This window comes from Numenius arquata, chromosome 4 (assembly GCF_964106895.1).
Source record: "Numenius arquata chromosome 4, bNumArq3.hap1.1, whole genome shotgun sequence".
Lineage (NCBI taxonomy): Eukaryota > Metazoa > Chordata > Aves > Charadriiformes > Scolopacidae > Numenius > Numenius arquata.
Window position 1 is genome coordinate 65,615,118 of NC_133579.1, and position 12,924 is coordinate 65,628,041.

Here is a 12,924-nt window from a genome sequence, read left to right on the forward strand (position 1 = left end):
CTTTTTTTTTCCTCTTTCAGTATTTCTCTGGAAATTTATGTTCTTCAATTTCTAGTTTGCAGACTGATGCTATATTAGCTATTGTTGTCTGAATTTGCATTGCATATGTAGAATTGGTAGTATAATCTTCAATTTGTCTTTCAATAGGTTCAGAGTATTGATTATTCTGGTGAAGAAGTGCAGATCACTACTGCAGATGGAACAGTGTGGACAACACAAAAGGTACCCAATGCACTCCAAGATTAAGAATTTTAAAGAAGCAAGAACAATATTGACCACTGTACATTTCCTTTTTGTCTTCATGTCCCCCCAAGACTATTTAGTCCGATTTTTACCCACTCAAAGATGGAAGCTCATATATTCTAGTGACCCATATTTGCATGTCCTAGAGCCTGCTTTTCCTTGAGCATGCTTGAGTTTTGAGTACTAGTTAATTTGAAGAACTAAACACTATAAAGGTAGTACTAAAAATGTGAAGCAAATAGGGTTTTATCTGATCTTTGAAGGGACAGTTCCCTGTTCAGCTTTACCCCATTTAGCATGTGACTGCCCTGTTATAATTTTTCCCTTTGGTATGCGGGACTTGACAACCCATATTCCTCAGTCTCCATTATTCCCTGTATCCCCACCTGCTTCATGCTGCATAATCTACCTTTTAGTAATTTTCAAAATGATACATAAATTTGATCAAGATTGGATTGACATCAACAGTGTTACTGAGAATATTTTAAAGAGAAGGGATCTGTAAAGGAATTAAAACCAAACCAAAAAAATGACCATCTTATCTCCTTTCAAAAAGACAGTTATGTTAATCTGACAGCCATTGAGAATAATTTACAAGAGATATTAGTATAAGTAGCATAGTTAGCCATTCTGGTACAAGCAATTTAACAGACTACAACTTCAAACCAGTAAACTGCAGGATCTGTTCTCAACTGAAAGTAAGGCATGTGCTTCCACTTAATGGAGAGTAAAAACGGACACAAATTTAGGGATGTCCGAGTATTGCAGGATGCAGTATAAGACTAATCCAAGATAGTTAAGAGGATGCTGTGAGGCTTATGTACAGTATTCAGCTTTTGTTACTCTTGTGATTGTAATTATTTCTTTCAGGTGTTGGTGACTGTACCACTGGCCCTTCTTCAGAAAAATGCCATTCAATTTAATCCTCCACTGTCAGAAAAAAAAATTAAAGCCATCAATAGTTTGGGAGCAGGAGTCATTGAGAAAGTAAGTAATTTCAGATTATATTTAATTTTCTTTTCATAGAAGCAGTGGCTGCTTTGTCACTGTTGCTTTTGCTACTCATTTCTCAGGATTTATTACACGTTTGATTTTACTTGTGTACACATTTGATTTTACTTGTGCCCAGAAGAGCAAAATGCTGTTGGGGATCACGTGTGTTTCTGTTTCTTAGGTTTCCCAACTTAATGGGATTTTAAAAGAAATTGTTTGCAGAATCATGTCACAGCTTAGACATTTTGTGCCTAATTTTGAGCAAGCCTTCATGATCATCTCAGATCTTCCAAAATTCTAATATGCTTATTCCAGGTCCTTTTGACCTAATAAATACAAAAACTATTTCAGAAGAATACTGAAAGTTGTGTATTTGGCCAGTGTAAAATCTCCTGCCCTTTTCCAGTGCAAAAAGACAGACTATCCTGAAAAGATACCCAGTAGTATGTGTGCTTAGAAAAAAAAAAACCAGTAACAGAAGTAATGCCAGGAACAGGGTTATAACAATGCTGAAATTTAAAGGCAAGATTCAGAAACCCACCCCCCCCACACCCAGGATGGGGATTACTGAGTTCTACATTAGGTTTGTAAATATTCTGCTGAATTTCTTGAGCAGAACAAGAATTGAACACTTGAATTTCCGAAGTAAATTCAGTACTGTCTGTGCATTTGCAATTTGTGAGACTAGCAGGTTTTTTATTTTTCCTTCCCAGTCCCTGTTGGAGAACAGGCTCATTATGTTCCCTGTTGATACCCTGTGATAGAGCCGTGTCTCTAATGGAGTGGAAAAGGGAAAAAGCATTAGAAGAACATATACTATATCTAGTTATAAGTATTGTGGTAACGAAATGCTTTAATTTTATCTCCCTCTCATTTTCTCTCTAGATCGCCTTGCAGTTCCCTTATAGATTTTGGGACAGTAAAATTCAAGGAGCAGATTTTTTTGGTCATGTTCCACCCAATTCCAGCCAGCGTGGGCTCTTTAGTGTTTTCTACGACATGGATCCAGAGGTATCATATACTAGCTGTATTTTCTGTTGGCCCTTCAGAAATTCAGTTTGGAATCTATGCAATAATTACTGAACAATAAACGTTTTCTTCTTCCCCCTATCTCCGCAACTGTTAAAAGAAGTGGAAGCAGTGTTACTTATCAAGAAAAAGCTAATTGTTACTTCATTGCAATAAATGGCAATGTTTTCCTAAGTTTGGATGCAAATTAATATACAAGCAAGTTAATGCTTTTACTCTCAACTACCTTGAAAACAAGTTTGTAGTACCTGACTATAGATGTACTAATAAGGGAAAAAGTCTATAGTCACTTCCAGTTTAGGACTTCTGTTCCCTTACTTAAATCAGCTAAAAATCCTGTTAAAAAGATCATGTTGGCTTATTAATACTGAATGGCTTGCACTAGCCTGAATAACTATGTGGAGTGGCAGAAGAAAACCTAGTGTTTTCATATGAAACAGATCTGCAGCATCAGTCCCAAACTTGTGAATTTCAAAACAAATTCAAACCAGTGCATTGACATCATGTTTCTCTTACCCACCAGTTCCAAGCAGACACATTACACATTTATATCTTGCCTTTTCACGCTTTTCATGCTTTACTGCTGCTTACTACTTGGCAGAAATTAAAAGGCTGTTTGTAACCTTATGACTTACTCCAAAAGGAAATCATGCTGTGAAGGCTGTGCTCAGTTAACTACACTATCTGTACCTGTATATGACTTTCCTTAAAGAAGTTTTCTCTTCAGTACTTTTAAGCTCATTCTACATGAGGTTCAGTGTGCTGGTGTTGGCCAGAGACACTAGATAGAATTCTTAATTTGCTTGATAGCTATTCTCTGCTAGCTATCGAGTTTAATAACACAAGAATTGCCTTATATAAACAAGAGAGGGAGAGTTCTTTAAAGGAGTTGAGAACCTGTGTGCTTATTCTATGGTCCCCACTTAATCTTTGAAGCTTCTGCATGGTAGCAGATTTATTCAAGTACAAGGAAACACCAGTAGAACTGATCTTTTGTTTCTTGGGCCCAAATCTGCTAGTAAGAGCTTAGCATTGGCCTAATCCAAACCATATTGAACCAGTATTGAAATAGATTCTCTTTGTTACCACCTTTTAAAATTGGAGTACAGTTGAAGTGGAATTTTGGCACGCAACTAGAGCTTAAGAGATCTGTCACAAAGAATAACACTACAAATGTCAAATCTTTTGGTATAGCCTTTACATAGGTAGATAGGAAGTTTTCAGTTAATTCAGCAAGTTGTAAAAGGAGCTGACTGTAACACAGCTCTGTGAACAAGACATCAGAGGATGGTAGTAGTTTGAGCATAAATGCTGTAGAATATGAACCCTTTATTTTAAGGAATATATGAACCCTTTATTTTAAGGAATCAAACTCACTTTCCTCTAGAACAAAAGTTGCTTTGCAGCTGAAAATCTCTTTGTCAATACCAATTAAAAGGGACTCTTAAAGAAATACTTGATAACATAATTTTGAAGTGATCTCATATGATAATGTCTTGTTTTTAGGGCAAACAAAGCATTTTAATGTCAGTGGTCACTGGAGATGCTGTAACAACCATTAAGAATTTAGATGATAAACAAGTACTGCAACAGTGTATGACTGTACTTCGAGAGCTGTTTAAGGAGCAGGTAAGAAGCTCTTTTCTTATGAGATGAATTAACTTGCCAATGGCAGTAAAGCTTTGAATTGTTTTATGTATAAGAAAACCTTTGACATTTTAAACTATTTCTTTTTGTGTCAGTTTGAGGGAGTATGCTTCCTTTGAGAAGTCACATTTGATATTTGTGTGAAGAATGTGAATTGAATTATCTTAGATCTGTCTGAAGGAAAATGGTAATGAAAAACAGAAATGAACTATCATCCTTTAAAATACTTACAGAAAGGAAAATTAATTAAAATCAGTACTTTAGGTAGGTAACACAAATATGCTTCTTTCTTAGCTGTCACTTTTTCCAAACTTTTTTTTTCTGGTCATCACTGCTTCCAATACATCATAAAAGCTTTAAGCTAGATGAATTTGATTTTGATTCCCCCTGCTTCCATGTAAAAAGCAACTGAAATGACACCACTACCCCCAAACCAAGCCAAACCCTTACTCTTCTAATAAGATAGAACCCTTCCTGATCTGTCTTGGGATGGAGGTACAGGCAAAATGATCTTAGAAAAATCTTAGATACAAACGTCTACCTTTTTTCCTTCCCCCAGCTCATAATTCAGATAAAAACTAATAGGAAAATCAAAGAAATCTAGGGCAAGCAGAAGACTATCACTTATCAATATTATTTGTCTTCCATTCTATACATGGTAATGCCTTAATTAAATGACTTAGAGCAGTTAGATCCCAAGAAATGCTTGAGTTAATGTCCATGGGTGATCTGTCAAGTTTTACTGATGGTTCAGATATTAGGATTAAGGATCTTGGAAAAAAACTTCAGCATCTGAAAGCCCAACTTTTCCTAAAAAACATACTTTTGATAATGGCTTTACAGTTACTAGAATCACATGCAATGTAAGTCCACATACCTGCTATTTTGATCTCATGAGAATGTCAAGGTAACAAACAGGTCTTCGGTGCCACTCTAGTCTAGAGGAGTGATTTTCATGTCTGTCTCCATGGTTTATAGCGTTGTGAATTTCAGTCATCTGTCCGCAATGCATCGGTATTTTCAACAAGATAGCTTCCAGGGGTGCATCAGAACTTCTAGGATGTCCATGAAACTTGTCATACTTGGCTAACCGTTGCCTTGACTGCTTGAGCTTTAGTCTCTCATGTGCTACCTGAATGGAATAGTCTTGTTGGTTGGTTGATAGTAGATGTTGTGTAAGAGGCAACCAGGGGTGCTTGTTTTCTTGTCACAAGTCCCTCATGAATAAGATACAGCTGTAGTTGATTAAGCCTTCATACAGTTGTTATCCCGTCTCTTTTTGGTAGAATTGCGTGGGATTTGCATGCTGCAATGTGACAAAGAATACACAGTATTACTGTCAGGGTACTTAGCTCCAGACACTATATGACTTTCTGGTTTTTGTTTTCTCCCTGAACCTAGTTTTCAAGCCAGTTCATTTTCTGATCTTAGATAGTTTTATTCCAATTGAGAAAATAACATTACCTATCTTCAAGATGAGGATGACATTGTGATATTTAACAAACTAGAAGTAGCAAAGCATCATGCCTTACCAAGATGTAAAGTTCTTACATTATCCATACACACACGTTGAATGATGTTGATAATTGTATTTTATCTGTTTGGAAGAGTACATAGAACCACACGAGGAAAAAAAATTTCTCAAAATACCCAAGTATAATACAATATCCAGATTTGTTGCATTCAAAACAGTGTAACTGTGATGTTTCAGACATCAGGCAAGTCTAGCAAACAAAATTATCTTTGAGGTTAGTATATAATAAAGAAAACTCAAATTTAATTCTGGAATGTGATTTCATCTGTATCTACATACTAGATACTCTAAAGATTAAACTGTTTATGAGAAAAAATATGCAGATACAAGCCTTTCTTTGCAGAGCATAATTTTTCTTTCGATTACACAGGAGGTTCCTGACCCAGTGAAGTTCTTTGTTACTCGATGGAGCAATGACCCTTGGCTCCAGATGGCATATAGTTTTGTAAAAACAGGGGGCAGTGGTGAAGCTTATGACATTATAGCTGAAGATATACAAGGAAAAATTTTTTTCGCTGGTGAAGTAAGTATCTTTGTTACTGTTGATTACGGTTATTGGGGAGCTATTTCTTACGAAAAATAATCTTTTGCCAACCAACACCATTAATCTAGAGGTAGCATATAAATACTCTGTTACACAAATATGCTAGTGTTTCACGATTTTGACACAGAACCCTGTTTATTTGTATTATTATTGGACGTGGAAAGTCTCATTCAGGTCAGGAGTGAACTGCATAACCAGTAAGTGCAGAATGTGACAAGACTATACGATCCACTTGTGTTTTTAGTCAAATTATCTTTCTGTTACTCTGTTGTGGATAACATAACATTTATACATATGTTATATGTATATATAACATCAGCACGCTGCTGATGGTGTAGGTGCATTCTATACTGGAACAGAACTTACATGTCCCACTAAAGTGCAGATGGCAAAACAGACTACTAATTTTTCTAGCTGACTTGCTTGCAAACTTTGAAGTGGCTAAAAATATTTCCTCCTAAATTCTAAGAAGTTTTCCATGGCTTTTAAAAATGCTGGTATATGCTTAAGGAAAACAAAACTGATCTTACAAACTGAAATTCTATCTGTTCTAATAGTTTTAGAAACAATTCACTTTTTTTCTTTCTTTTTTAAATACAGGCTACAAATAGGCACTTTCCTCAGACCGTTACAGGAGCTTACTTGAGTGGGGTTCGAGAAGCAAGCAAAATAGCAGCATATTAAGTACTGAAATTTTGTGTTTATAGATATATTTTTAATTGTTTTCTGTGGGTAAAACTATCTTCAAGTTTCCTATTTGCTGCCTTTTTCCTAAGTGGTACTTAAATAGTATAAGGTACCTGAAGATAAAATCTTCATCTTCTTTTTCCCCTCTTTCTCCCCCCCAACCCCTTTTTTAAGCCCTGATGATACATATTGTTGAGGGTTTTTTCCCCACTAAGAAATTACTAGTAAGAGTGACATTGGAGTCCCTGGCCACAGCTTAACTAATAGAACTTTTGTTGAGAGTCCTCTTCTGTATGGCTCAAATGATGCTATTGTAAACCTTCATTTCAGAAGGTCAGATTAAAACAAGACTAAGTTAACATACAGCATTAAAAATGCTGGCAGTTAGTAATGATGATGGGAATTTTCCACTAACTGTGATTCTCAGGTTGATTATGCTCATAGGAGTTCAAACTTGCTCCCAAAAGCCTGAATAGCCTAGACGAATTCTAGAATTATTGTAGGAACTCAACTATCATTCTTTCCACTTGCAATCAATAACCTTTTCTATAATATTTTTCATATTCTTAGCCTTCACTAAGCAGGCTTTGGAATATCAAGTTTGTTCCTTTAAATCAGACTGCTGGAACAGTTTACAGTGCAATCATGGAAAGGTTATTGTAGCTAATAAAAACTTGAAAAATTAACTTTTACATTACTTTTAAAAACTTTGAAATATAATCTCTGCTACTTATTCAGATGAATTCTTGTTACAATAATAGGCTAAGTTTCGATTTGCTTAGCGTTTCTGATCATGTAGAAACAGTACAGCTTAAAAATACTATATTTCTATGATACTTTGGAAACAAACTTCCAAATTCATTTGGGCTGAGTAGAGGAACTATCTACTGATATGAGTGCACAGTGGGGGGTAAAGGACTGTAAGTTCCTAACAGCTCATTCAACTTTTATATTTAAAAAATAAGTGAAGATGAATGAGGAAAAAAATATTAACTTTTATGAAGGGCTGAAACAAGGTGGCTTGCACTTTGACTTGAAGTTTTTTTGTTTTTATTATTTTGTTATTAAAAGTATTATTAAGAACAACTTGAGGGAGTAATTCAGTAAGGGCTAAGCATCTATCTAATAGCTTTTCCATAGAACATGGAAGAAAAAAATATTTTTCAGTAGAAATAAGACAGACGCAACCAGGATATCTGTTGTAATACTGTTCCACTAAAACAGTATTAATGAAAACAATTAAACTCAATTTTTAGATCTGTTCCCCCACACCATCCCTGTAACTTTACTGCATAGACCTCATGATTTCTGGAAGGAAAGAAAGCACTTATTCTCCACCCCCTCATCCCCCCCAGTCTCATGCATAGCCTCTTTTCTTTTTTTAATCTCCTTGTTTAAGAATGACACAGCAAACTTTTTTTTTAGTTATAGTGCCTATTTCCATAAAGCTCTATCCTTAGGAAAAAAAACCACCACCACAACAAGCACTCTTAAGAAAAATCCTACTGAATAAACACAACTCTTCCTTCTAAATACCTATTTTTTTTTTTGTTTTTAGAGTAGCTATGATATTGTCAAATACCTTTATTTAATCTCTAATTTACAAGGTGAAGATGTTTATATAACTAGATGTTTTTTCAGATATATTTCTGTTCTGCTTCTTAAAGCTGAATTATGTGGATTAATAGGAAAAGTGTAACTGTGCATAACTTTCTTCTACGTAAATGCTAGTATGTACAGTTTTAAAGTATTTCCAAGTATTAAATTGTAATTTAAAGGCTATTAAAGAAGCAAGAAAAAATCTTCTGATGAGAAAAGATAATCAGACATCAGATTTTGCTTTTGGTAATCATTTGCACTTTGTTGATTTCATATATTACAGGCCAACTTACAGCATAACTAGGAAAGATTAAGAGCTGTGTATGTTTGAGTTCCAAGTTTCTTTCCCACTTTATCATATATGACAAAATTATTATAAGAGAAGCTTTTGAAGGTGGGAATAAAGATTACTACAAGCCCAAAACATTATATTCAATGGCTGCTTCAGCTGACCTTGGTCAAAACTTCAGTCAGCTTAATAACAAAATATAAACACACCACACTTTACATAGGAACTGTCTGGGAAGTTGAGCTCAGCATCCATTTCTGCAGTCCAAAGTTTGTGTGAACATGCTTGACTTTAGACATATGCTTCCATCCTTTTAATTTGTATTTGGGGTTTTAAATCCATCTACGACTTTGCAGATAGATAAATCCTATATTCTAGAGACTAGAGATGGACACGAACAAATACTGTCACATTTGGCTTTAGCTGCTGCACACTTCTTAAAGCATTAAAAAAACAGGTAACATGATAAATTTACCAATGGCCTACTCTATTAATTATTTGTATATTATTTTGGTGCCAAGGCACTTGAACTGTGTTGTGCTGCACTTAAGTTTGAGGAGTAAATAAAAAAATATGTTCCATTTTAACTTACATTCATTTGAAATGTGTAAGAACATCAGGCTGGTTCTGAGACTTCATTCTTTAATTAATGTTCCCCAAAAATTTTTCTAATACTTATGTTAAAATTTATTTCAAGCATGTATGTGTTTTTTCTTTTGTGTTTAATTTATTCCCTGCAAATAAAGAAATAGGGAATGTTTTCTTTGAGTAGATTTGTTTAAATGTTATTAAAAAAAAATTTGAATGCAGAGCATGATCTGTTACACTTCAACTCTCTGTGTGACTATGTTATGGCAGCAGAATAAAACTGGAAAGTATCCACAGGATGCTCATGTTTTGTTTTCTTTGAATTTAACTAGTGGCTAAGCCTACTTTTTTGTTACATTCAAGATTTCCTTTTAGTATATTCCTACAGCTAGACAATTCCTCAGTAGTGATGCTCTACAGCCTTCTCTGAGCAATAAGTATTAACTTTGCTGTTATTTGGACAGTACCATGATAGTCAGTGTCTTTTGCCTCAAAGGTTTACAAAGCAATTCATAAGATCATATCAGATTATTTTCCTTAGCCAGAGGAAATTTCAGGCAAAATGGTAATTGTTTAGAAGCACTGCCCATAATTTTAAAATAGCCAGAAAAATCACTAGAGGACCACGTAATGCTTTTCACTGAGTAATAGTAAGAACAATTCATAGGATCGTGGTCCCAAAAGTTTCCTACTAGCACAGATGACTATAAGCACATGCAAGCCTGACTATATACCCAAAACCATTTAAAATACGAACAATGACAAATTCTGATAACACTTACCTACACTGTACTTCTTGATTGGGAGGGGTCAGGTATTCACTTCGTATAAGTTTGACTGCAGGCAACTTAAAAAAAAAAATTCCTACTCCCTTTGAAAGTCTATTTCAACCAGTAACGAACATAGGTCTGAACCAGTGAAAACATTACTGTGTGGAAGATTCACTGCTTTCCCATAATCCTGTCATAGCAGTTCAAAGTTTGTATCCCAAGGACATGCTTTGTTCTCCTAATGCTAACTCTCTGCAGGAAATTATTTTCGTTACACCTGACACTGGTCTTGAAAAATATTACCTTCATTTTAAAAATAGCAGTCTTTCAAATGGAAACAAAATACTAATTCTTTTAAAATAATATGCAAATCAGGAGATTTCATCACACTCCCCCAAAGAATGACAGCCCTTCAAGAAAACAGTTGGTATGAGGGAACTTTTTTCCTTTTAGCCCAGCTGTCTAAACTTACATGAGAAACAAAAGTGCAGTGGCAAGCCTACGACTAAGTGCAGTTCAGTGAACAAGGTCAGGTCAGGAAGCATGGTATGTTATACAATATAGCCATCCTCTTATCCCCAGGAGCAGGGCCAACATAGAACTGGTTGCTCGGGTCCCTGCCCGGTTGAGCTCTGAACATCCCCAACAACAGGGATTCCACAACTGCTCCAGGACCCGTTTTTGTGTGACCACCCACATGGTGAAGTTTTTCTTCCCCTAACACGTAATTTCAGTTTCCCTGGTGGCAGCTTTTGTCTGTTGCCTCCTCTCAACGTGCACCTCCAAGCAGAGCCTGCCCCTGCCTTCCCTGTACTCTCCCACATGGTAGTTGCAGACTGCAGTACGATCCCCCTTTAGCTCCCTCTTCTTAAGGCTGAACAAACCCAGCTCTCTGCGCCTCCCCTCCTACATCTTGGGCTCCAGCCCCCTGACCATCTTGGTGACTGACCCTCCACGGGACTGGAGGGTCTGTCTTGCACGTCTGTCTTGCACCAGGGAGCCCAAAGCTGGAGACAGCACTCCCGAGGCAGGCTCACAAGTCCTAAACAGCAGGTAATAATCACTTCCCTCAACCTGCTGGCTACACACTTGCTGGAATGGCCCAGAGTGCTGTCAGTGTTCCTTATCACAAGGGCACGCTGCTGAATTGGGTTCATCTTGTCTGTGAGCACCATCCGCCCCTACCCAGGTCCTTTTCTGCCAAGCTGCTTGCAAGAAACCACTCTGTCCCCACCCACACTATTGTACGTGGTTATTCCATCCCAGAAACAAAATGCTGCATTTGCTTCTGTTGACCTTTAGGAGGTTCCTGTCAGCCTGTTTCTCCTGCAAGTCAAGGTCCATCTGAATAAACTTTTAGACCTACAACTTCCAGCTACTTGCTTTAATAAGGCAGGAAACACATTTCTTGGAAGAAAGAAAACACCACGGTTATCAGCATTCAAGATATTTCTTAAGTTTTTTTTTTGCAAGCAAAACATTGATTTTAGTAAATTTCTTACTGCAATAAGTTTTCCGACAATATTCTGGCACCTTACAGATTTTCCACTCTTCTTCCTAAATAATGGGAACTAAAATAACAACCACCACCAGCAGAAATCATTCCAGGAATGCTTTCATCTAGCTCAGACTGAGCTACTTGATTATAGTCAAATTTTGGATTTGGAAACAGGAATAATTGTATCTACCCAAGTGGTCATGAGCCACCCTCTCTCTGAAACAGCAGCAGAGCTAATAAACCTTATTGGAATCATGATGCTGACTGCCAAGGGCATTATTTGGCCTTAATCTAAGCACTGGGCTCCAAAAGGCATATTTTCAAGTCCATTTTAGCAGTGGCTAATCTAAACCCAGCCATTCATAGATCTTGCTTTGTCATATGCCTTGTAATAGCATAATGCAGAAAGAACACAGATGCTATAAGCCTGCTTGTGTCCAAGAAGGCTGTTAGTCTAGAGCTCTGGAAAAAAAAGGTGGGATGACACAAAGCTGCATCTTCCTAATTTTGTCTTGGTTAGACATACCTGAGCAGTATACCATGGGTTACCACATAACTCCAGCTCGGCTCTTTTCCTGAAGACACATAACTTGTAGTCACTCCAAATTTCTAGTCTTCCTTTCACCCACTTAATGCTCTCCACCTTCCTCCTCTTATCAGGGCCATACACCGTTGCCTCAAATGCCAAGCTCACTCAAAAGAACAACTGTTTATATAAGCATGTCATTCAGGTTAATTTGTGTGGTTTCACAAGTCGCCAACCAAAATACCAAAGACTTAACTATACAGAGGAACCAGTACACTGGACTGTAGGAATTATGCCGTAAGCAATCAAATCAAGATGTTAGGACTATGTCCTAATCATTGTATTCTAGAAAAATAATCTTAAGGATCTGAAGGTATACACCTGAACACTTCATTCAGTTACATTTTATCCAGTTAGCCAGTTTCGATTTTTATGAACATCTCTGTACAGGATTTAGAGACCTGACAAGCTATGTTTTTTATCCAATGGCATCAGGATAAGCAGGACATTTTATTTACCTTTTAGTATTGTCTTGCAGCCTTTCCCTCAGTTGTAGGAATAACTGGAATCTTGTATCAGTTGCAGCCAGACTGGTATGGATTAGCAGGGCAACAGCTCAGACATTTCTTCTCTGTTGAGGACTACATTTAGTTGTAGTTAAGAGATTTAAACAAAGTATTTGAAGGATTTAAAGTTCACTTCCATTCTATCTGTGCAATTCCAACATGGCAAGTAATGCTTATATATAATAAACAGAAATACACTATCCTTTTGTAAGTTTTTGTTAGAATTTATACTATAAAGAAGTGTTTATACTCGGGAATTACTCATCTTAAAAACACTTCCTGACCCACATAATTAAAAGTGACTTGTATATTTACATAAAAATCACAAGGCAGTTCAAGTATTTGTAGAAAATCCATCTGAAAACCCAACAAAACTTGACACAAGTAACTTACCACTTCTAAGCAGGACTT

The 12,924-nt window shown here is 36.4% G+C and overlaps 1 protein-coding gene across 7 annotated transcripts in view; it reads left to right on the forward strand.

Moving 5' to 3' along the window:
- The window catches only part of KDM1B (lysine demethylase 1B), a 28,370-nt gene extending 18,919 nt beyond the window's left edge, over positions 1-9,451 (forward strand). For all 7 annotated transcript variants that reach the window (XM_074146945.1, XM_074146947.1, XM_074146951.1 and 4 more), the window contains 6 exons: positions 148-222; positions 1,114-1,230; positions 2,122-2,247; positions 3,772-3,894; positions 5,817-5,969; positions 6,591-9,451. In XM_074146945.1, the coding sequence (XP_074003046.1) occupies positions 148-222; positions 1,114-1,230; positions 2,122-2,247; positions 3,772-3,894; positions 5,817-5,969; positions 6,591-6,674 (678 nt within the window). In that variant the 3' untranslated portion in view covers positions 6,675-9,451. The remainder of the gene's footprint in view (positions 1-147; positions 223-1,113; positions 1,231-2,121; positions 2,248-3,771; positions 3,895-5,816; positions 5,970-6,590) is intronic.
- Positions 9,452-12,924: the final 3,473 nt, after the last annotated feature.